Source organism: Lissotriton helveticus, chromosome 9 (genome assembly GCF_964261635.1).
Source record: "Lissotriton helveticus chromosome 9, aLisHel1.1, whole genome shotgun sequence".
NCBI classification, from domain to species: domain Eukaryota; kingdom Metazoa; phylum Chordata; class Amphibia; order Caudata; family Salamandridae; genus Lissotriton; species Lissotriton helveticus.
The window spans coordinates 565,487,139-565,510,219 of NC_136070.1; the positions used below are offsets into that span (position 1 = coordinate 565,487,139).

Genomic DNA, 23,081 nt, shown 5'->3' on the forward strand with positions numbered 1-23,081 from the left:
AACGCCCACTGCAACACCCACTACCCACCCTTTCACGCTAAGCATAGTATGAAAGAGGGCCTTATTTACAAGGCAGCTTTAAGCCAAGTTAAGTGGCTTAACTCTGCCGTGTAAATACGGCAATGCCCCTATCACCACCTCAACGTCGTAAAAAGTGACGGTAGGTGCTTGTATATATGCCCCTGAGTATGATGAAACTATGAGTAGCACTATAAAAAAAATTATATGTTTGCCAGGAAGGTGCTGTAGAGAGATGAGGTGCATTGTTGGTGAGTGGTAGTGAGGGAATTCATGGAGAAGAAGGAAACACTTGTTTTGAACATTATTTGCCGGATATGGCCAGGGTAATGCGGGTGGCGGTCGATTATGTAGTGTACCAGATTCCAGAAATTTCTGTCAGGTGGTGGGGGGGCCCGACATTTAAAAAAATTCAGCTGGGGGGGGGGCTCAACCTTCAAAAGTTTGAAGACCTCTGCACTAGAGCCTAATTTCCTCCGTTTTTCTTGCACGAGTTAAAATTGATTTTCATATTGGTAGCCTGCATCCTTTATTTTTTTTTACTTTAATTCATTTCCACAGGTTCATAGCATAGATCATCAGTAGAATATCACAAAGCTATGGCTATATATCACCAGTACATTGACTTAATTCTCCTTTGTCCCAAATACTCATTACCAACAGTAGTATATTTACCGGGTGCATGACGAGTACATAGGAGCACCCCAGGTCCTGGATAATAGTGGTAAGCAGGCTTTGTACCCCTAGCATGTGTGTTGTGATAGGTTTAGGGGTTTGTTAGGTGTCACGTTAGCCCTCAGAGATGTCCGTTTCTAGAACCGAGGGCATATCATCCAATCCTGAGCGTTGAAGGATAGGTGGTCTGCTAGTGGGTTCACCCATGTATCTCTTTTCTGTCTTCATGTAGGTTTGAAATTTTGCCAACGTTTTCTCAAATGTGTATGGGTTATCATGTATTAATGCCATACATTTTTCATTTGGATAAACCAACCAAACCTTAGACCACCAGATATGGAGTGGGGTGGACAGGACCGGTTTCCAAAATTGTGCCATTGTTGAGTGAGGCGCTAGAAGTAAGTGGCTTAGGCTTTTACCCGATAGGGTCATCAACAGGTATACCGAGCTTCCCCTGGGGCCCCCAGTAAAAATAGGGATCCATGCTGACTTTCACATTCGTGATCGCCTCTACCTCTTGTGTTATCACCACCCAATAAGCACTGGCCATGGGGGCATATTCACCATAAGTATCTTTTCACCTCTTTCCCGCAACCCCTCCAAAAGAGGTCTGATCCACCCATAATTGCCTTTAATCCAGCTGACGTGAAGAACCACCTGGCTAAGTTTGTATGTATTTTCCTAAAGCTGTACACATATGGACGACTTCGCCACTCTAGTCCATTTAGTCACTACCCGTCTTCCGAAATGTCTTGGCCCAGGTTTCTATTCCACGTAGAAGTGTAGCCAGGGGGAAGTGCCCTAGGTGATTGGTTCAGTGTTGTATATAGGAGTGAAGTTAATTTTTTTATTGTTTTGTTGTGAAATAGCTGTTTGAACTCTGTTTTTTCTCTGTGAGCTTTACTTTGAATATAACCATCCCTCAACCAGTGTTATACTTGGGTCAGTCTGAATTCGTTGTGTGGCTGGAGTTGGAATTGTTCTACACAACTGGTCCTGTCCACCAGTGTTCTATCTGTATAGAAGTCTTCCAGTCGTGTTGTGTTCTCTTCATTCTATCGCAAAAAGACTGGGTTCTGCCGACCCGGCAGGAACCCAGCGTTGTGAGTGACTAGAGTTATGGGGGACAGGAAGGAAGTCAGTTCGCGAGTGCAGGTCGTTGATTCCCAATGACCTAGGAGAATTGCTGTGGGGAGAAGTGTTGTAGTTGGTTTTGTCGATGCTTACCTGGTAGCCAACAGTGTCTCAATGCATTGTTGTTCTACCGCTACACTAAGAGGTGTGTGGGGAAACCGATGACAATTTAGGGCTGGGACCTGTTAAGCCACCCATATATATGATATTGGCGATATCAGGGACTACCAGGCCCCCTTCGGCCAGCTTCTTAAACATGGTATATCTCGAAACTGTTGACGGTTTATCGCCCCAGACAAAGGAGTTTCTGTTGGATGTATGCAATAGCCGGGAGTGGGGCAACAAAGTGGAAGTGCTCGGAGAACATATAGAAATGAGACAAGAAGTTAATTTTTATACTAGCGAACCTATTTCCCCCCACGATATCAATCTTTAAATAGAACGTCTAATAAGGGTAGGATATTGGCATCATTAATGCATTCTACATCTTTAGTTAGGGTTATTCCCAGGTACCGGAGCGAATGCTTCCCTCAGTGGAATCAATCCCTCTGCAGGGTCAACATGCCGCATCTTTTCTTGATTCTTGTATTGCCGATATTATGTTTGCAAATGCTGTTCCTACATTCCTTTCTACAAGAACAAAAATCTCATATCATTCCATCCCAGACCCAACCTACCAGATAGCGTAGCTGTGTAGTATGCAAAAGACATCTTGGGGAGTTTCTGAAAGTTGACCTGGGAATGCATACTGCCCGTTGCTTGCCAATGGCTTTGTGGTTTGTAACTCACATTTTCTTGCTTCCCTTTTGCTAGCATAGTTTTCCAGGTTCACTTTATCCCTCCCATGCCAAAACCTTATTTACCAGTATCCTTCCAAGAGCTCCCTATCTGCAAACAGGCATGTAAATCTTGTTCGTATCTCCTCACATTGACTGAGCATTCAAAGTCAGAGGTCAACTGTCAGGCTGTCTTCGAGGGAGCCTGATGTTTATTTTGCTTTCGGCTGACTTCAAAGTGGGAGCGTGTTTACAAGTGTTCGCGGCAGCTGTGAAGCACGCCTAGCACTGTGATCCCAGCATTAGCTCCTCAAATGGCACTCTCTTTTGCCCATATTGATTAAAACATTGGCATTTGCAATATCCAGGGCTGTAAGTAGAACGAAAAAATACACAGATGTCACTATAGAAGTTAGGGGCCTGGGTTGCAATCCATATCTACAACACAGAGGTGTAGCAGCCTCTTCTGTAAATGGTCAGTCACAGTAAATCAGTCGCTCATCAGGGTTTTACAGCACAATTTATCTTCGGATTCCACAGAAAGATGAAGCCTGTCTAGACATTTTGCACAGTTGCTGGAGTTGACACATGAAAAATACGATTAGCTCCATCTTTAACTCTTCAATTGCCCTTTATGCTTGGAAATTGCAAGGGTTGCCAATTTCAGCTTCTCCTCACAGGTACACTATGGAATATAAACAATAGTAAAAGTGTAGAAGCTGGTGTCACTTTATGTCTTAAGAGCTGTCCAGCAAGATAGCTCCCCAAGTTAAACATTCGCTGCTAGCATCTTCTGTGATTTGCAAGCTGCAAGTTCGAATACTAGTGAAGCAACATTATTCTTCACATGTTGGGATATTGAGTAACAGTGAAATGCTACAAAGAAGGGACGTTTTGTTCAGTGTATTTATTGTGTTTTAAACTATATATGACTTGGGGTTGATTTTAAGGAGAAGTTTCATGCATAAATAAAAAAGAAGACAACACAGCCTACATATTAAACAAGCATTTAGGAAAAATGCACTCTTCACTACTACACCACTGCACTCTATGCCATTCCAGTCTAAGTCACACCAATCTTCTCTGCACAACTCTACTCTACGCCACTGTACTCTATGCCACTCAGCAATAAAGCACTCTACGCCACTGCGCTCTATGTCAATACACTATACGCCAATGCACTTTACTCTGTAACACTCAACTCTATGTCCCTGCACTCGGTGCCAATCCACCGTACGCCACTCTAATCTATTCTGCATTACTACACTCTACAACACTTCACTGTACACCACTACTCTATGCAACTACACTCTATCCTGCACCACTCTACTCCTCTCTACTCTGAAACAATCTACTCTACACCACTGCACTTTGCCACTCTACTCCACACCACTGCACTCTAATCTGCATCACTATACACTACACCACAGCACTCTGACACTCTAATCTGCAACACTGCACACACTGCCACTGAACTCTATGCCACTTTACTCTGCACTAACCCACTCTAAGACACTGCACTCTCCTGTGCACCACTGTATGCTACTGTACACGACTCTACGCAACTGCACGCTACCCTGCGCCACTGCCCTCTGCATCACTCAACTCTACGCCACTACGCTCTGCACCATTCTATGCCACTCTGCGCCACCCTGCGACGAACCACTGCACTTTACTATGCACCACTTTAATCTGCGCCACTGCATTATATGATGCTGCATTGTATGCCACTGCATTCAGTGCCACAGCACTCTACGCCAATGCACTCTACACCAGTCCACTCTTCTCTGTGCCACTCCAGTGTATGCCACTCTATGTGACTCCACACTATGCCACTCCAATAAATTACACACTCTGCCAATCCACAACACTATTCTTCACCATTCCACTCTACGAGACTCTGCACCACTTATCTATGTCACTAACTTTTAGCCATGCTGAACAGCAGACACGCTGGTGTACAATATGGCTAAAACACATTGGCAAAACCAATAGCTCTTGCATAGGCAAGACCTATTGGCTTTTCCAATTCTTGTTTTAATTGTATTCTGGCAGTGGTAGTCCCGAACCAGAGAACGGAAAAAAATTATAAATTCCAAATGCAGAGACCAACGCCAGAACACGTTAAACTATTCTCACTTGTCACAGAACAACTCTGCTCAATCTCCATTTATAAATTTAACAGTAAGAGTCACTTCCATTGTCAAAGTACCGCTTCTGCTGTACAAAATGATCATAACTAATATAGAACTATCATAGCCACCAAGTCTACCTAGACTTTAGCATGTAAATCGATTTTACTTCTCGTATACAATATTTAATTTTTGATTGTGTTGTACAAATACATCTTTTACTTTTTACCCCAAGATGTGCCTTTTAATGTGAGAAACTGAGTTGGTGTAAGAATAACGGTGCTGTCAGGATAAGAACACATTATACAACACTATTTCAGGACAGGTTGGAGATATACTGCTAGCCTCAAAGAAGATATGCAACCCCCTATTGTTATGGAGGCGTGTTACTCTGACATGTTAAGAGTCAGAGTGGTTACGATGATCTTGAGTTGACTCTCAGTGTTGGCATATACAAAAAACATGCATAGTGGCACACAAAAATTCCTTACACTCTGTTCTGGGAGAATCCCATCTCCAACAGGCTTTCAAGCGCCGAAAAGTCCGCCATGATCCCCAATACCTGCACAGACAAGACAGACAGGATGAGAGTAGCAGCCAACTGCAGAACATTGACGGTCACCACTGCCTTTGAACGATCCTAGATTATACCAATTTCTCTAGATTTACTCAAAACCTTTAGCTCCTTTTACCTTCTACTTCAAGTTATAGCTTCCTGATCATTGTCCATTTCCATTCCCTTATTACCACAGTGCTTAATCTGAGCCAGGGGTTGAAGGTGGTGTCGACCGGCACTCATTTTCGCGGACCAGCACTTATTTTCCCTCAACAGACTGAGGCAAATCATGAGAGAGAGAGAAATAAAAATACAAAATGGGGAAATCAGAAGGGAGAATGGCAGAAAAACAGTGACAAAGGGAGAAAGCAGGAATGAAAATGAACATGTAAGAGTGAGATAAAGAGAACAGGGAGTGTCTGATGTTGGAATAAAGAGGCACGAGGTGAAATCAAGACTAGGCAGCCTTTGATGCGCTGGCCACAGGCCTCTGAGCAACACTTTGTACCTTATTCTTTTACAAATTAAGCACTGCTAGTACCTCCTCTCCCCGTTAAAACTCCTGTTTACTTCCCGTCAGAGGCAGAATGCAAAGTTTCTAAAAGACACTGGTGAGAAACTAACTTTGAGAAAAGCCTACCAAATTTACAAGAAAACTTCATTTCCCAGCAGATTTCTCCAGCTTTCCTAACCCACCAGCCCCGTGCAATGAGGCAAATTTGGGCGCTGTAAAGCACAATACAAATTCTATTATAGTTTCCTCTTCTTCTTGTGCTATTTTATTTGTAATGTCTACAACGTTATTACTGCATACACCACTTTCTATCAGTTGACAACTTCCCGTCCTTTCATTCTTAGCATCGTCTGTTTGTCTACCCTTGTCCAAGGTTCATTTTTGTACTAAACTAGAAAATTAATGCATTTTTTATCTTCTCGTTGTGTGCCCGTCACCACACAAAATTGAGCTGGCCATGGTCCCTGAAAGGTCAACTTTGCTTATTATATGACTTTCCTCTACCGTGACCCATTCATATCTCTTACATTCCTAAGGTCTCTCTCCTTCCACGTGACTTGTCCTGGTAGCTTCATGGCCATACATTTCTTTTTAGCATTTCTGTGTTTGCCCTACAAAAAAAGTGAATGTCTTGGTAGCATTCCTTTGACTAGTTACATCTCCTGATTCGTATTTATTTTTCCTGATACCTTTCTGTAACCCAGCCCCCATACACTGTTTAATATTTTCTTTACCACAAATCCCCTTTTCATGTCTCATGATATACATTATTTCTATACCACTCCATGCATCTTCCTTTCCCATTAGTTCAGCTTTTCTAACTTCTCATTATTCATTGTTTCTATAAAAAAAAATGCAGCCAAATGTAGTTAGAATGCTCCACCAAGATCTCAAATCTCACACCTTCGGAAGGAATTAACTGTAAAATCAGAGGTCAAACGAGAGAGCCAAGTGTAATACGCATTGCACTGAAAAGACTATTTACTCTGAAATGCAGCCCCATCAGTACGTAGAATGCAGGTCGGCACAGATACCGATGCACTAACGTGCACTTTGGTCCTAACAAGTGTTTTTTGATAACATTACACGTCACCCAAACCGGGTGTCCGCCTTGGTGTGACGGAGCCCGGGAGATGCCGGCCTGACATGGACACAGCTGCTTGGTCCGAGCAGCGGGGGAAACCAAAGTACTCCAGCACATAGCTGCTGCAGCCGCTGCTCGGCTCAGAACTGTAACAATGAGAGTGCATAAAAACTAGCACCGCGCGTTCGCGTCGAACGAGGGAGACCCGCCATGGACGCTGCCGGGTTCCAAGCAGAGGTTCTGCTGGCACAGAATAATTATGTACCTGCTTCGAGTCCCGCCTTTCCTCTGCGGCTCTCAATGAGTTGAAGCAGCCGGAAGACCCCTGTGACCCATGCGAATCCGACCGCCGGTGTGCCGACTTCCGCCCACAAGAGCCAGCCGGTCTGTACTGTGCGTCACTAGTGCTTCGCTTCCTGTGGCCTCTGCTTCTCTCCTCCCAGTGCACTAGGACTACGATGAGACGGGAGCCACCCGGCCTGATCTTGCGTCACGGTCAGGTTGCTTCCTTTGGCTCTCTCCAGCACGTGTCCGCCACGACCTAATAGGGCGCTCGTGTAATCTCCGCAGCGAAGAGCCCAGGGAGTGGCACAGCTCGACACCTGCAACTGCTCCGCAGTTACCGTCCAGTGAGGGATGGGGTAGAGATACCCCTCGTCTCCATCTGCTCAGCAGAGACTGCCATCGTTGTGTTAAACCATGCATTTAAACATTTGGGAACAGAAAAGAAGAAGAGTTGGGACCTACCGTGGGCATTACGTTACCTATTAACTTGCAGTGAAGTGGAGAAAACGTTTAAGGGGACAAAGGTACAAGAATGTATTTTTCAGGTTAATTAGCATATTTTCAACCTGTTGCAGTGTGGTGTATTTCTTGTTAATATTCACAGAAACTGGAGACTCCTGATTTATTTTCTGTTTAAACATTAAAGTTTAAGTTTCTGAGCCAGTTTGAAGCCCTAGGATTCTTAGTTTTGCTAAAGAATTGTTTTTAACAATTAATTTACCCCCACATCTCTGTCCTCCTCGTCCCAGTCCTTACTGGTGATGCGACTCCTCCGACGACAGAGATTTTAGCCACACCAGGGATCTAATGATCCCTATAGCCTAAGGCTGTCTTCTGTTTCCATTAATTGAGTAAATGCCACCCTCACCCCCCAAGTCTGTCTTCCTGTGTTTGTCTATCCTCGCAGCCATATGTAAGCTGCCCTTTATTGTTATTCACATTTACTTATTTGTTGTTTTTACTAACAGTTCCTTTGGCGATAGAGGCAAAGATGTGTTTGCATCGCTCGGAGCGTGCTTCATGCTCATGTGCTGGGCTGAGGCGGTGGTGGGCTTGTTCACGCTGCTGTGTGGGCCAGGAGGAGGTGTGTACAACGGTATCCGGCGCCGAGGTTGGCATGTCTGTTGGTGTGGCAGGCCTCAGAAGGCAGCCTTGTTTTGTTCGGTTTCAAACGCTTGTGGGAGTGAGATTTTGTTATCTAGCAAGATTTAAAAACAAGAAGACGCTGCTTTAGCACACACATTCTTCCCTGTTAAGCAATATGGAAAACAGAAAGGCTGCCAAAAATGAGCACAATAATACAAAAATCTGGCTTACAGGTCAAGAATTAGCAATTCTATTAAGGACACGGAGGCGAGGATTATGCTTCTCCTTTCTTTACTGTCAAATTTCAGCAGCCAATCATATCAGTTAAAACAAAAACTACACTTTCCATCCATGTACCCTTATACATCACATCACATGCCCCAATCATGATAGAGCAACTTCTATAAGTGCTGTCGACTTAATTTTGTCACCTCTTTGTTTGTCAGGATATCATCATACGTACAGAATTATCCAACATGAAATGACATAAAATTCGCCAAAATCCACCCCGAAAAGGAGCCAACATATTCCAGACAATCCAACAGGGATGTTGAACAACAGAACTGGGCTAGAAGCGATCTCCTGAACTAGACCATCAGTCAAAGGAGAAAGTAACAAGTTGCACTTGGCCTCCTCTCATGTGTGATCAGAAATCAAAGCCTGAATCTCCTTCTCAATCATTCTTCTGATTGTTACCTGAAATGCAAAAGATCAAACCGGAAAGCCTGTATGTATATATCAACAATACTACAGACGTCAAACATAACTGGGTGGAAAGAGAAATCATCATATTCTTCCATGAAAACTTAGTAATAGAAATCAATGAACTTAGTTAAATCAATGAAATGCACTGAAATACAGTAGTCACATATATTGGATGGGATAATCCTTGCGTCTGTGTCCTTAATAGAATTGTAAACTCTTGACACTCAAGCTAGAATTTTTTTAATTCTGTGTCAAGACCGGAGGCTCCGATTATGCTTGTTCAAAGCTGTGTTACCAATACAAGCACAACATCCACAATTGGTTTATAATGAAATGTTCGAAAGGTAGACTCGGTTGACCAATCAGCTGCCTTCATAATATCCTCTATGCCAGAACCCAAAGCATATGATTTTGATGCCATGGCTTCCCTAGCGAAATGAGCTCCTTAAGCGTAGATGTCATCCATCTGGCTAATGTGGCCAAGGTCAATGGTCTATGATGTTTTTGTAAAGCAAAAAGCAGTTGCCTAGCAGTTTCCTTTCTCAATTGACTAGAGGAGGCCTCATATTCTTTCAAGCATTGAAAAACACACAACTGAGAATTACCCGGTAAAGCCGATAGGATGCCAACCTGGAATTTGTTTTTGTACGACGAATGATGGTGACTGTAACTCCACCTGGGGAAAAAACATTGCCTGCTAAATCTAATCTCCGGACATGGGAAACTCTTTTACATGTAATTAAACATAATACCATAACCGTCCAGGCTATCAACTTGAGTTGACCGGACAATACCAATGGATAAGGATGACCCTCTGGATCCAATAACAGATACGTACAGAACAGGAGTTGAACTGGAGGAATGCTCGCTAGGGCTACGGGAACCAATGTTGACCTCTCCAGAACAGAGTCACAAGAATGATCTTAAACTTCTGTCGTCTGACTTCCACCAGGACTCTGGGTATCATCAGGATAGGAGGGAAGGCATAACTCCAAAACTGAGACCAGTCCTGGGGAAACGCATCTGTAGCCTGGGCTTCCAGATCCGGACGCGAACTGAAGAAATTCGATATCTGACGATTGAGCCGATACACAAACAAGTGTACTATTCAAGGGCCCCACTGGTCGTGATGGCCCTGGAGTACAGTGGGATGAAGTTTCTTGATGTTGAAATCCCGAAGGTGACAGTAATTCTAATCAGCTATAGTGTTCCTCTTGCCTGGTAGATGTTCTGCCGTGATAGAGATCGAGTGACTGAGACAGAAATGTCAGAAAACCTTGGCAATCTCTGCTAGTAGACGGGACTTCATCCCCCCAGCTTATTGTCGGAGGGAACAGCTGAGATGTTGTCCATCCTCAGCAAAACGTCTTTGAGGGAGAGAGGCTCCTGATAGCGAACCAGGCAATTTATATGGAAACTCCATTCCACCTCTGACCGAGTGAAACTCCACCACTGGCCTCTTCAGCTTTTTTGAAGCACCAGGGGCTGAGGAGTGGCAGACAGGGATCAACGCGAATTCTAGGAATTTACCCTGCCAAAGAAATGTAGAAATCTCCTGTGAGGAGAGACGATGGGAACTGAGAGTTAGGTGTCTTTCAGGTCTAGATGGACCATCCAACCTCCTTCTTGATGAATATCTCTCCGAAAGTGAACACCTTCCATTTTGAAGTGCCTGTAAAATATCCAGGCATTGAAGTCTTTCAATTTAGAACCAAGCAAAAGCCCCCCCTTCTTTTCAGCGAGGAACATGGGACTTCTAAAGCATTATTGTATGACCGAAAAACATATTGCCCCTTTATCCAGTAACATTTGAATCTCTGAGTCCGGAAAAGACTGTTCTTTTTGGGAAAAAAGCATCTGTTTTGGAGGGATTGACTGCACCGGAGTAGCGTAACATTCCAGTTTGAAGCCTAGGATTGTCTCCAAGATCCAAGGGTCCTGGGTAATGTGTCTCCAGTTGTCTGGGAACAGGCCCACCCTGCCCCCTAGGATTACCTCTGAAAGGGGAATAACTCTTACCATTAGATCCAGCATCTTAAATCGCTCCTGTGATCCTCTGCAACCGCCTTGACAGAAGCAGGGACGGCCTCCACGGGCATAGGAGGGGGAGAAGGTATTGTCTGCCGGTACTCCTTACCATCCACCCCTGCCTCAGCAATAATATCCCAGTTGAGAGCCCTGACACATGCCCTCCAAAGCGCCCAGCCCTGCAAAAAAAGCTTTCCTGAAAAATGTTTTTGACCGACAATTGTGCCTTATCAAGGGGCGGAGTAAGTAGAAACAAACCTAGCTAGCTTCTTGATAAATGAAAAACCAAACAACAGACCTTCAGCCACTGGCCCGACTTCTGAGGTAGCCAAATCATTACGTTTTAGGTCTATACTCATGAGAATAGATCTCCTGCGCTCTGTTAAAATAGTGCAGTTAGTAATTCCTAATTGACAGATAGCTCTCTGCGCCCACCTCAGTAGAACATCCGGGTTAATGGGGGAATTAGATTCTTTAGCGTGGAATGCCAACTCAAGAATTTACGTGAATGTACCAGACATATTGAGTAACTTGTCCTGGCAAATATGCCACACTCACCCTAGGCCTTTCAAGGGGCCTTTAAGTATTTTCTCATAAAGGTGACCATGATAGGGTCAACCTTCGGTGTGTCAGTAACTTTTCCCACCTATGCACCCGGCTTCCCTGGTGTAGGTATCCTGGTTCCTAGGGTATCCACGGGTGGGTTGGCTCTCCAACCTTCTGTCTTCCACTGGGTTACTTCATGGTCCACTGGTAAGGGTCCTTCTTCATTAAAATTGCAACCGCGACTTACCCATTGACTTGTATTGCACCCGTGGTCATGTTCCCACTCTGCACATGGCCTCCGTGGGGTTCCTGGTTACTTAGCTCGGGTGGTTCCTCGGGTCTCCGGCCCTTGTATGTTTTCTGGGTATAGTCTTGACTTGAGTTGTGGTGCGCATACCACTATTTTAGTACATGGTTTGGTTTCCCCCTGGCGACCACTGTGTATTTGTGGTACTTATCAGATTAATTTGCAAAGTATTGTGTACATTGTGTCTATCTCTGGGCAGGAGATAGTTTTATGTTTCAAGTTTCAAGTTTTTTATTAGTTTAGCACAGTTACTTAAAACTATTGCTGTACAAAGTCTACTTTCGCATGAATATAAAATTTAGTTTTTAGCACATTTATCAGATAAGAACAAGGCTAAAAAGCAATTTACAAGGCTGAGTGGCCAGTATGCTTATTAAGAAGCAGTATTATGGTTGCCTATGTGAACGTTTTGCTATACTTGGCCGAATAAAATAGTTAATACAGAGGGTACTGGGCCAAGGGACGAAAAAAGTCTGTAATGAGTCTTTGAGGGGGAGGGGGAGGAAGCATGGCAACCAAGGGGGGTAATAAAAGCTTGTCCAAAAGTCTCACAAATTTTCCAAACCTAGCAAGTGCTTGAATGTCAGTAGATGTAAAGCACAAGGCAGAGGCCTCCCAGCACGTCCTGGCGCCCCATTTTAGGAACAAGGGTTTCAAAAGGGACCTCCTGGGGGCTGCTACAGCCGGGCAGCAGCACAGGAGATGCAGCCATGATTCGGAGTGGTATTTGCACAGCCTACATGCTCCCCCCTCGCTTGTTGGGGCCCATTTATTAAAGGCCGTCGAGCGCAGGCCTAGAAGTCGCATAAACATTATGTTCTCCCTAGCCACTTTGCCTAAGATTTCCTGGCAGTATGCTTGTGGGCGCCCAAGAAGATACGAAGAGTTCAAAGGGAGCAGAATGGTTGGTGCCTTTAGAGCCTGCAGATCCTTAGACTGTGAAATAAGTTTGACTTGCTTATTGATGGTGCTTTTCCAGGCCGAGTATGGAATAGTGGCTGAGGGGAGAGATGACTCGTCAATCGCTAACACTCTAATGGCCTTTATAATCTGGGTGTTCCAGGGATTGCCCGGGCTAGACAGGATTCCTTTTAGCTGGAATTTAAGAGTGTTATCACCTGCTTTTAGGGTCCTAATAAAGTATTTCAGGGTGTCGGCCTCGCAGTAAAGAGATTGTCTTTGTAGGCCCAGCTCCAGTCGTAGTCTAGCCCGCTGAATAAAACTTGGCAGATGGAAAAGTTTTTTATAGGTGGAGATTTGGGCGAGCTCAAGACTGGAGGAGCACGCTCCAGGAAAGGCCTGGTGACCATAAGTTAATGCAGGAAGTAGAGTGGCTTTAGCCACCTTCAGGATAGCTTCTGCAGAGGGGCTGCTCAGAGTTTGGTTCAGCCGGGTCAGGGAGTATGTTATTGCGCCTGCTCTCTTTTGCAGAGCGGCTAGGTGAGCGGTAGGCCTAGACGCCTCGTTGAACCAGACTCCCAAGTAATTATATTTTACTGTTGTATTAATCCTGGCGGGTCCGATGTTCCATGCCAGCCTTTTCTTGTTCTTACATCTGCCAAATACCAGTACCTTCGTCTTTGCCTGGTTGATTTTCAGGGCATTGGCGGAGTTATATGTATGGAGCCTATTTAAAGCCCGTTGGAGACCCGATTTTGCTTGGTCCATTATTACAATATCATCTGCATATTGTAATATGTGAAGAGGCTTTTTGGCAGGACCCAATTTTGGCGGGAGAAGGTAACTATTCTCCAAGAATGTTCCGAGGTCGGCTGTGTAGAGATTGAACAGCAGTGGGGCGAGAACACAGCCTTGCTTTAGTCCATCTTCTACGTCAATTCTTGAGGAAAGTGTCTTTGGGCTGGTTTTAATTCGCACCCACGTGTTCTTATGCAGAGCAATTAGTGCGTCTAGTAGGTCATGCGGGATCCCCCATTTGTTCAGCTTCCTCCACAAGATGTTCCGAGACACTTTGTCAAAAGCCGCGCTGTAGTCTATAAAGCAGCAATAGAGTGGAAGGTGGGTTTTTTGTGCAGCTTTTTGACTCAGAGCGGCTAGAGTAATGATGTTGTCTATTGTGGAGGCCGATGCCCGGAACCCAGTTTGGTAGTATGGTAGTATATTGTTTTCTTCGACCCATTTTTCCAGCAACCGAAGAAGACATCGAGCGTATGCCTTTGCCTCCAGGTCTAAAAGGGCAATGAGGCGGTAGTTAGCCGGTGACGCAGTGTCACCTTTCTTGAATATGGGGCATAGAGTCGAACCTAACCAAGAGTCTGGGAGCTGGCCTGTCGCGAAAACGTTGTTAAATAGCGGAGTCAAAAGGTCAGCCCACTCTTCTGGGGCGCATTTAAATATCCCAGCTGGTAGACCATTGGGCCCTGGAGCTCCGTCTTTTTTCATGGCTCGCAGATACTTGGTGACCTCAGCTGCAGTGGTCAACTCGAAGGTTTCTATTTGAGTGGAAGCAGCGCGATCTCTTAGTACTACTTCCGCGGGGTCGCCAGAGTCGCTGCGGTATAGGTCGGACACGTGCAGGGCCCAGGCTTCTTCACAGACTGCATTTCCTCTCGTCTTGTTGGTGGAGCGGAGTTTGTTGTTCATATAGTTCCAAAACTGGGACTGACTTTTGTTCTTGAAAAGGGCAAAGATTTTTACCCACTCAGACTGTTCTTTGAGTCTCTTGGTCTCCCATAAGGATTTCTTGTAGGTCGTCCGCAGCGATGCCACCTTTTTGGCGGAGAGCACAGTTCCAATTAGATTGTGCCGTCGGACGGCCTTCCTGAGGGTCTTTCTTTGGAGGGCTAGCAGTGGGTCGTGAGTTTGCCTCGGATGTGGCCCGAATGTTCTATGATGGAGCGCGGGCCCTGGCAGGAGATCCTGTAGCTTAGCGATGGAGTTATCACACCGGTGGTGTGATTCTATCGGAGCAATGTGATTGAAGTTGCGCGTTTCGTCCTTGAGCCAGGTTCCCACCTTGGCGGATCCCTGTGAGTCCCATTTGATTCTCCTAACCATTGTGTGCAATTCAGCTCGCGTTGAATGCCCCACCTCTGCCGTTTCGCAAGCAGCTTGCACTTGCAGGACCTGTGTGGCCACTATGGGGTTATGGTCACTCTCCAAGCGGTAGGGGATTTCCATCCTGGCCAGACGATTACCCAGAAGCGGGGAAAGAAAGATGTAATCAATGGTAGAGATTCTCCTAAATGTTGGCAAGAAATGAGCATCCGGGAGCAGTTCCTGCGAAAATTGCTGAGCCGAGCGGAAGTTATGGGTTGTTAGAAAAGTGATCATCGCTTCTTGCTCTTTGTTTTTCCTAGCTAAGAGGCCGTTGGATGCGAGGTCTTTGATGTTGAAGTCTCCTAGTAGCAGTACCTCCATGGATGCAAATTCCGCTAGAAGGTCTTCCAGTTGTTTTATCATCAGGTCCGTTGCAGATGATTTTGCGGTTTTTGCTGTATTATGATAAATGTTAATTAGGAGGATAGAGCGTGCCCTGCCTAAAAAAGACAGACCGGTAATCAGAACCGTCTGCCCTGCCGTCAGGTTCCGAGTGATGGGTGTGGCCGTTAACTTGCACCTGTGGCTAATGAAAATGGAGAGGCCCCCTGAGGGTCTTCCATAAGATTTGACTTTAGCAGCCGGTTGGAAAAGTTCATGATAGCCAAGGAGAGGCGAGGGGGATAGAGACCAGGTCTCCTGAAAGCAGATTATGTCGCTTTTGTTCAGGAATTCAACGGCTGATTTTGAAGCTAGGGTTGACTTTAGCCCGCTCGTGTTCCAAGTTGTGATAGTTAGTTTGGAATCGGGCCAGTTGGTGATCTTATTAGGAGGATCGCTGTTTCTGGGCAAAGTTGATTGATGACTCTGGGACTGAGTCTCCGTAGCACATGTCGTTGACATGGGGGACAGAGCATTTCAATTTACAGCTTATCGTACGTTGGTTTTTATGGCATGCAATATTTAGGAGATTATCCGCTTTCGACGCTTCTGGAAGCCAGGCATGGGTTGCGCCCCGGGACCCCTTCAGTACGCTGGTAAGCTGTTTCACAGGGGCCTGTGGAAGAAGGACGTGGGGATATTTTTGTTGGGTGGGGACCCACGTTTCAATGACCCAGTTTTCAAATTGGTTGGCTTCCTTAAAAATTGCATTCCTAATGGATTCCTGAGACCATGTTGTAATGGTGGCCTCTAAGTCCCCTCTCCCTGGTATTGTGGAGAACTTGACTGACGTAAGGTCTGAGGAGGTAAGCCCGGCCAGTGCTGGAATGCAGTTAAACAGGCGGAGGAGGTTGCGTCTGTTAAGAATATCATGTGGGCCCTTGTGCTCGTAGTGTGGATAAAATACTAGTTCTGCTCTCTTTTCCGGGCTCCTGGCTGTACCAGGTAAAGGAGCTGTCGCCATCTGAAGTTGAAAGCAAGCTTCAGGTGGGTAAACGGACCTCTCCGATTGGCTTATCATCATACCCGAGGCCTGTGGCACTTGAGGCAAAAAGTACCTTTGCGGCTGTAGGTGGAGGTCACAGCAGGCTTTAGTTAAGTCTTCTGATTGATGGGGCGCACTACAGTCTGTGGCAATGCCCACTATTGGGCTGTGAAGATCCGTGTTCGTGATTTCTGCCTTTCCATGGGATTGAGGTGGACTGTTCCGGTCTTCCATTATTGCTACAGTGAGCTGTGCGGGGTTATTCTGATTCCCAGCGCTGTAGTCTTTGGTACTTGTTCCTATGGTTTTGTTTGGCAGTAATACTTTTACTGTATTTGAGGTGTGCATTTCTGAGGCTCTTGTGATCCCGGAGCTCCCCAGGGTTGATGACCCGTGCTGTTCGCTGGTGACCGTTGGGCCAGCGGGGGCCTTACTTTTCTTGTTGTGTTTTATTTCAGGTTTTACCGGTGGGTTGAAAATGGGGAAGTAGGGGAGACCCCTTGATTTATTAACTGGTAGACTGGATGCCACTAACCCTTCGAGCCCCGATCTTCTTTTCAATAAGCGTTGTTTTTTAGATTGTTTTTTTAGTTTTTTTCTCTCCCGCCTTGACAGTGAGGTTTTCGTTGGAGGCTTAGGAACGCTGTGAATCAGGTCCGTGTGGGCACTGTTGGGGCGGTCGGAACGCGTGGATGATACTTGCGTCGATGTGGTTTCGGTGAGATCCAAACCCGCTGAGAGCGGGCCGGGACTGGTCCCTATTGAAAGGCTGGACGAACTTTTAATAGCTTGGTCGACACAAGGGGGTGTATTTTTTCTCACAGGGCATGGGCCAGCTGGTGCGGCGGAGCGTAAAGGGTCTTCGAGGATAAGTGAAGTTTGAGACTCTTGCATAAGCGTAGGCTGAGACGGTCCTTGTCTGCTGCTGTGGCACTCTACGCTGTTCAGGATTGCGCCCATGATTTCAGGGAGGGACGAGAGTTTGTTGATTATTGGGCTGCAGGGGCAGGAACCCCGATTGCCCATTGTCCCTGCCAGGTCTTCAAGGGTTCGTATCCTGGAGCCCAGATCCAACAGTGTTGATGCCAAAGTTTGCATTAGATCGATCTGCAGCTCCATTTTCTGCGACTGCCATAGCGTAGCCTTGGCAATCGCGTCTTGTTTGGCATGGAGGGATGTCAATGAGACCGAAATGAAGTTTATGGGGTCCGGCAGAGTGAACACAGGTGATTCCTGGTCCTCTGGAGGGTTTCTGAAGAAGTTTGAGGGGGAACTGAAGCCTGGTGAGTGGGCGAGTGATTCCTCAATTCGACTTTCTAAGGAGGCCAGGAATCGGTTGGATAGTTTGTGAGACAATGAGAGGCCATCGTTTTTTGGGCTCTTGTCTGAAGGTAGGGAGACGTTCCGGCTAGTGGAAGAGGCCCCTGAGCATACAATTGGACTGGGTGGTAGTTGAGCCTTCGATGTTAAGTCTACAATATAACAATTGTCGGTATGTTTAGATGGTGACAACGGGACACTGCCATGGACTTGGGCTTCGACTTCTAGCTTAGTCGCGTTGTTTAAAATCGTGATATCTGTAGATTCTGAGCTGAGGGCTGGTAAGGCTGTGTTTCCAGGTGCTACAGAGAAGGCGGACAGTGAAAGAAGAGGGCTGTCATGAGTCGTGACAGCAATCTCCTGGGAGAAGGTGAGCAGCTGGTGGGTCTTGGGGAATGACTCGTGAATTGTCTCGTGTGTGGTGGAAGGTCCGGGAGAGGGTAGGGAGGGTTTCTCCGGGGTTGAGTTTTTAACGTAGTCAGGTCCGGGGGAGCAGAGGTTGTCCATCTGGATGTCAACTTTTAAGTCTGTGTCCTGCTGAGATGATTGAATAGAGGAAAAGACCTTTTGGACAGGGGTTTTAGTAAAGAAGTCGTTAATCCGAGGTTGCAATTGCGCTTGCGATGATAGGCCGCCTGTGTTTGGCGTCTCGTCTTTGGGTGGGGGTGACTCCTGCTGGACCCCTCCAGGGGAAGCGGAGCGGAGGGTAGTACCTTTCCTCCGTGGGAGTTTTCTGAGTTGCTTGCGGTCTTCCATGGTAGGCCCCCAAGGTGATGATTGGCGGTTTAACAGGAGGGGTGAAGAAGACTGCACTCCACCTGACCTATCAGGAGAGGTAAGTGCACGGAGGGTTAGGAAGAGAGCCAGAGAATAGAAACCAGTGCAGGGCTTCACACGGGTTGCCGGCTCTCTGCTCCCACTGCTCCGTTCTCGTAGCCGGGCTGGGCTCTCCCTGCTCTGCTCTGCTCCGGGTCACACAGCTCTCCCTGCTCTGGTTCCCGCTCTCAGGGATACCAACAAGCAGCAGCTGCTTCGCGCTCAGTGCCTCTCCAGTAGTAAGTCTTGACTCGCGCAATGTAACTGGCGACTTGTATCAGGCCCACAGCTGACCAATATCCTAGTCCGAAGGTTGTAGAGTCGCTCACCTCAGCTGCATGCTCCCTCACCCGGACACGCCAGGGGCTCTCTGCTCTCTGCTGACTGAGCCCGTGGAGTGCCTCTCCTCCTCCGCTCCTTTAATCCCGCTCTCGCGCTCTGGTGCTCCACCGGTGCTCCTCCCTCCTGGGCACCAGTGCTCCTCTCCGTGCTCTGCTCCGCTCTGCACGCCCCCCCCGTGGAGTGTGCTACCTGGACCGAAGGGGTGGGGCCGGGGCAAGAACGGGTTTCACCTGGGCCCTCAGCTGCTGGTGAGTTAATCGGCTTTTTCTTCTGCCGACAGAGCCGCTTCCCTTGGCGTTCTCGGCTTACGCTGTTCCACTGTCCTCCAGAGCAAAGGTGTACGCCGGGTCGGGTCGAGTCGGGTCCAAGACGGGTACCAAGCGCCTGCTCGGACCTGCGCCAGCGCCCACACCCGCAGTTTGCCTCTGGGTTATCTGCCTTTGCCTTGCGCCGTCAGCCAGTCTAAGACGGAAGCAAACGCCAATTTGGTTTTGGTTCTTCGGTTTATCGGCTCGCAGAGCGATCCGCGCTGCTCCTGCTCAGCTCAGCTCCTGAGTCGCTGCTCACTGCAAAATCCGGACTGGACTGTCAGCCAATGACAGACGTGGGGGTGCTACCGCAGTCGGGGCATTCTAGGATAATGTTCTTTCTGCACTGCAAGCAAATGAAACATCTGTTTCTTCCTGTGTCGGAGTGAGGATAGTTTTATGTGTTAGTGAGTGTCTTACAATAAATACCTATTTTTATAAATTCACTGTTTGGTTCTTTTTCACTTCATCTATATCAATAGGATTAAGCTCTGGTAAAACAAGCTGCTTTACACTCCGTCTGGACTAAGCCTGAAGGTTGCTCTCCACGGCTACCACTTAGAGAGCTTTCTAAGGTTGTCTAAGACCACTAAAATCACCATAAGGGTTGTCTGGATTAGTGCAGGGTGACCACTTACATAAGTGTGCACCATATACTAAGCCAGCTTCTCACAGTGCTCCATCGCAAACATGACAGAGTACCCTACTCCCCAAACCCTCCGTCTGCCTGCTTCATTTAGAGATGGACTGACCTTTTCTTTTCCCTCAACTGAGGCCCCTTTGGCTCTGATGATGGAAAACCTGCTCCAGCAGTCCCTACAGAGTAGGGGCTGTCAGACAAAGGTCATGACACCACCTATCCTATTTAAGGTGGGCAGTCTGGTGAAATAACGTTTTCTTCTGTCTGTCAACACCAGGAAACAACTGGCAACGAGGGACTGGACTCCCTGTGTTTTCAACATCACTCACCAAATGCTCCCATCATTTGCCAAACCCTTTCCTCCTTTTATTCTCACTCTACCTGTCAGTTACTATACCCTGACATCACTCGCCACTCTTCCTGACATAATCAACATCCTTTTGCCCTCACACCTCATTTCACCATCTCTCATTAATTTCTCAATTTCACTCATACACTCACTTGGGGCTATCTCATCATCCTACCTTTCCTTCCGTTACTCATCACAAACTCAACACTACTTTCCACTCTGATTGAAAGAGTAAGTGTTTTGGCTTTTAATCTAGAACTGCTGAGGATATTTTAAAATGTTTCTGGATGAAGCACATGAGCTCGCAGAGGTTGCTCCCTCATATTCTGACTTTGCCGTCTTTTGGATGCTGCCAGACAAACTGTAAAGCCCCGGGCTTTGGGTCATCATCGCTGTTGCTAGAGGCTTGGGGACGGGACTGCGAGGACCGGCAGCCCCGTAACACCATACAGCTGCTGACTCTTCCCGCCCCCTTTCTGATTGCTGCGTGGAGTACTTTAACTCTCGCGGCCCCCGCTTCCCGGGAGCCGCTCGCAGAGGTTGTTCCCTCATATTCTGACTTTGACGTCTTTTGGATGCTGCCAGACAAACTGTAAAGCCCCGGGCTTTGGATCATCATCGCTGTTGCTAGAGGCTTGGGGACGGGACTGCGAGGACCAGCAGCCCCGTAACACCCTACAGCTGCTGACTCTTCCAGCCCCCTTTCTGATTGCTGCGTGGAGTACTTTACCTCTCGCGGCCCCCGCTTCGCAGGAGCCGCTTGCAGAGGATGTTCCCTCATATTCTGACTATGCCGTCTTTTGGATGCTGCCAGACAAACTGTAAAGCCCCGGGCTTTGGATCATCATCGCTGTTGCTAAAGGCTTGGGGACGGGACTACGAGGACCAGCAGCCCCGTAACACCCTACAGCTGCTGACTCTTCCCGCCCCCTTTCTGATAGCTGCGTGGAGTACTTTACCTCTCGCGGCCCCCGCTTCGCGGGAGGCGCTCGCAGAGGTTGTTTCCTCATATTCTGACTTTGCTGTCTTTTGGATGCTGCCAGACAAACTGTAAAGCCCCGGGCTTTGGATCATCATAGCTGTTGCTAGAGGCTTGGGGACGGGACTGCGAGGACCAGCAGCCCCGTAACACCCTACAGCTGCTGACTCTTCCCGCCCCCTTTCTGATTGCTGCGTGGAGTACTTTACCTCTCGCGGCCCCCGCTTCGCGGGTGCCGCTCGCAGAGGTTGTTCCCTCATATTCTGACTTTGCCGTCTTTTGGATGCTGCCAGACAAACTGTATAGCCCCGGGCTTTGGATCATCATCACTGTTGCTAGAGGCTTGGGGACTGGACTTCGAGGACCAGCAGCCCCGTAACACCCTACAGTTGCTGACTCTTCCCGCCCCCTTTCTGATTGCTGCGTGGAGTACTTTACCTCTTGTGGCCCTCGCTTCGCGGGTGCCGCTCACAGAGGTTGTTCCCTCATATTCTGACTTTACCGTCTTTTGGATGCTGCCAGACAAACTGTAAAGCCCCGGGCTTTGGATCATCGTCGCTGTTGCTAGAGGCTTGGGGACGGGACTGCGAGGACCAGCAGCCCGTAACACCCTACAGCTGCTGACTCTTCCCGACCCCTTCCAGACTGTATATAACTAAATCAGCCTCCCGCTGCGTGGTTTGCGCGCGGGTTTGCGCCGGGACAAGGGCGGGGCCGTCTGTGGCCGTCCGGGGCCGGAAGAGGCCGGGCTGGGCTACCCCACTAATCTCTCATCAACTGATACATATACCCTAAGGTACTGTACTCCATCACAACATTGTTTGGACCTTTTTTTGGCACCCTATTGCTCCAGCGGGACCTTCTTTTACCTGTAACTGTTAACATCTTACATGTCAATGTCTACTCGGTCAGGGAAGGGAGGGGGGGGAGGTTATGTCAGCGGCACGCTCGATCAGTTCATCACTCGGGCATACTGGGTCTTTGAAAAGGAAATTACCATTTACGAGCGTCGTCTCTCCGTTGAGGCTCTGAACCGTAAGCGTTCCTCCTTGGGGCCGCTGTCGTTGGCAGCTTCTCCTGCCAACATTGATGAGCACCTACAAGGTGTTAACACTGGAAACACGCCGATTAGCCCAGGCAGTACTGAAGCTAACCTGGAGAGGCCTATTGCGCTATATTTATCAAACCCGTCGGATTCTCCGACTGTACTGGTGCCGGCAGTTGCCCTTTATAGCGATCATGGGTGTATTAGCAGTACTATGCCACTTCAGGGAATCTCAGTGCACTCAAAGATGGCGAATACGAGAATTGAACCCATTAAAGAAAGAGAGTTGGTAGCGGGCTGAGGGGGGGATGTTACAAAACCGCAAAGAAGTTGAAATTAAAAACACACAGTGTACATGAAAATGTATCGGGTTCAGGGAGATCAGAGAAATCTACTCATACTCCAGAAAGCAGTGAACCAATTCTTGCTAATCCTCCCCAGTTGCCAACCACTCGCCCGAAGCCACTTTTGTCTTCAGGCTCTGCAAATGACACTCCTCTTATTTCACATATTGAGCATATTGTGAAGTCTCTTATACTCCCAGTTCTCGAAAGGGTAAAAGTACTGTCAGAGAGATTGGACCGCTTTGAACAAGGGACACTTGACAATTTCTTTTCCCTAAAGGCTCTAAGTAAATTGCACTCTAAAAATAGCCAGGACACATCAGAACAGAAGCAAGATCTATTGTTAGTTCCCGCACACACAGGCAATTCTGCACCTGTAACTTCAAAAGAAATTTCTGGGCCCCGGTGTAGAACTAACCCTCCAGTGATAGCCACCACTACTCAGCAAGGTAGAAAATCTATAAACCCATTACTGGCCAAAGGGGATAAAGGAGCACCTGAAAGTGCACATACACAGAGCCGGGAAGGTGATCATAGCCACAGTAAAGCAGCAAGGCAGGGTAACGATCAACTTGAATCACCCCAAAAGTCTGACACAGTAGCCACTAATGATACCAATTTTCCCCATATTAACTTGCCTCCTGAATGTTTGCTTTATGTAGTTGT

The 23,081-nt window shown here is 47.3% G+C and overlaps 2 protein-coding genes across 2 annotated transcripts in view; one reads left to right on the forward strand and one right to left on the reverse strand.

The window, feature by feature from the left end:
• Positions 1–7,334, reverse strand: part of UBXN1 (UBX domain protein 1) — an 88,421-nt gene extending 81,087 nt beyond the window's left edge. Inside the window, exons 1-2 of the mRNA XM_078660483.1 lie at positions 7,155–7,334; positions 5,227–5,297 (exon numbers count right to left, since the gene is read on the reverse strand). Coding sequence (XP_078516609.1) covers positions 5,227–5,285 — 59 coding nt within the window. The 5' untranslated portion in view covers positions 5,286–5,297; positions 7,155–7,334. The remainder of the gene's footprint in view (positions 1–5,226; positions 5,298–7,154) is intronic.
• Positions 7,335–7,449: 115 nt separating this feature from the next.
• LOC144781573 (uncharacterized) overlaps positions 7,450–23,081 on the forward strand; it is a 95,268-nt gene continuing 79,636 nt past the window's right edge. The window contains exon 1 of the mRNA XM_078660484.1: positions 7,450–7,698. The gene's annotated coding sequence lies outside the window, so the exon portion shown is untranslated. The remainder of the gene's footprint in view (positions 7,699–23,081) is intronic.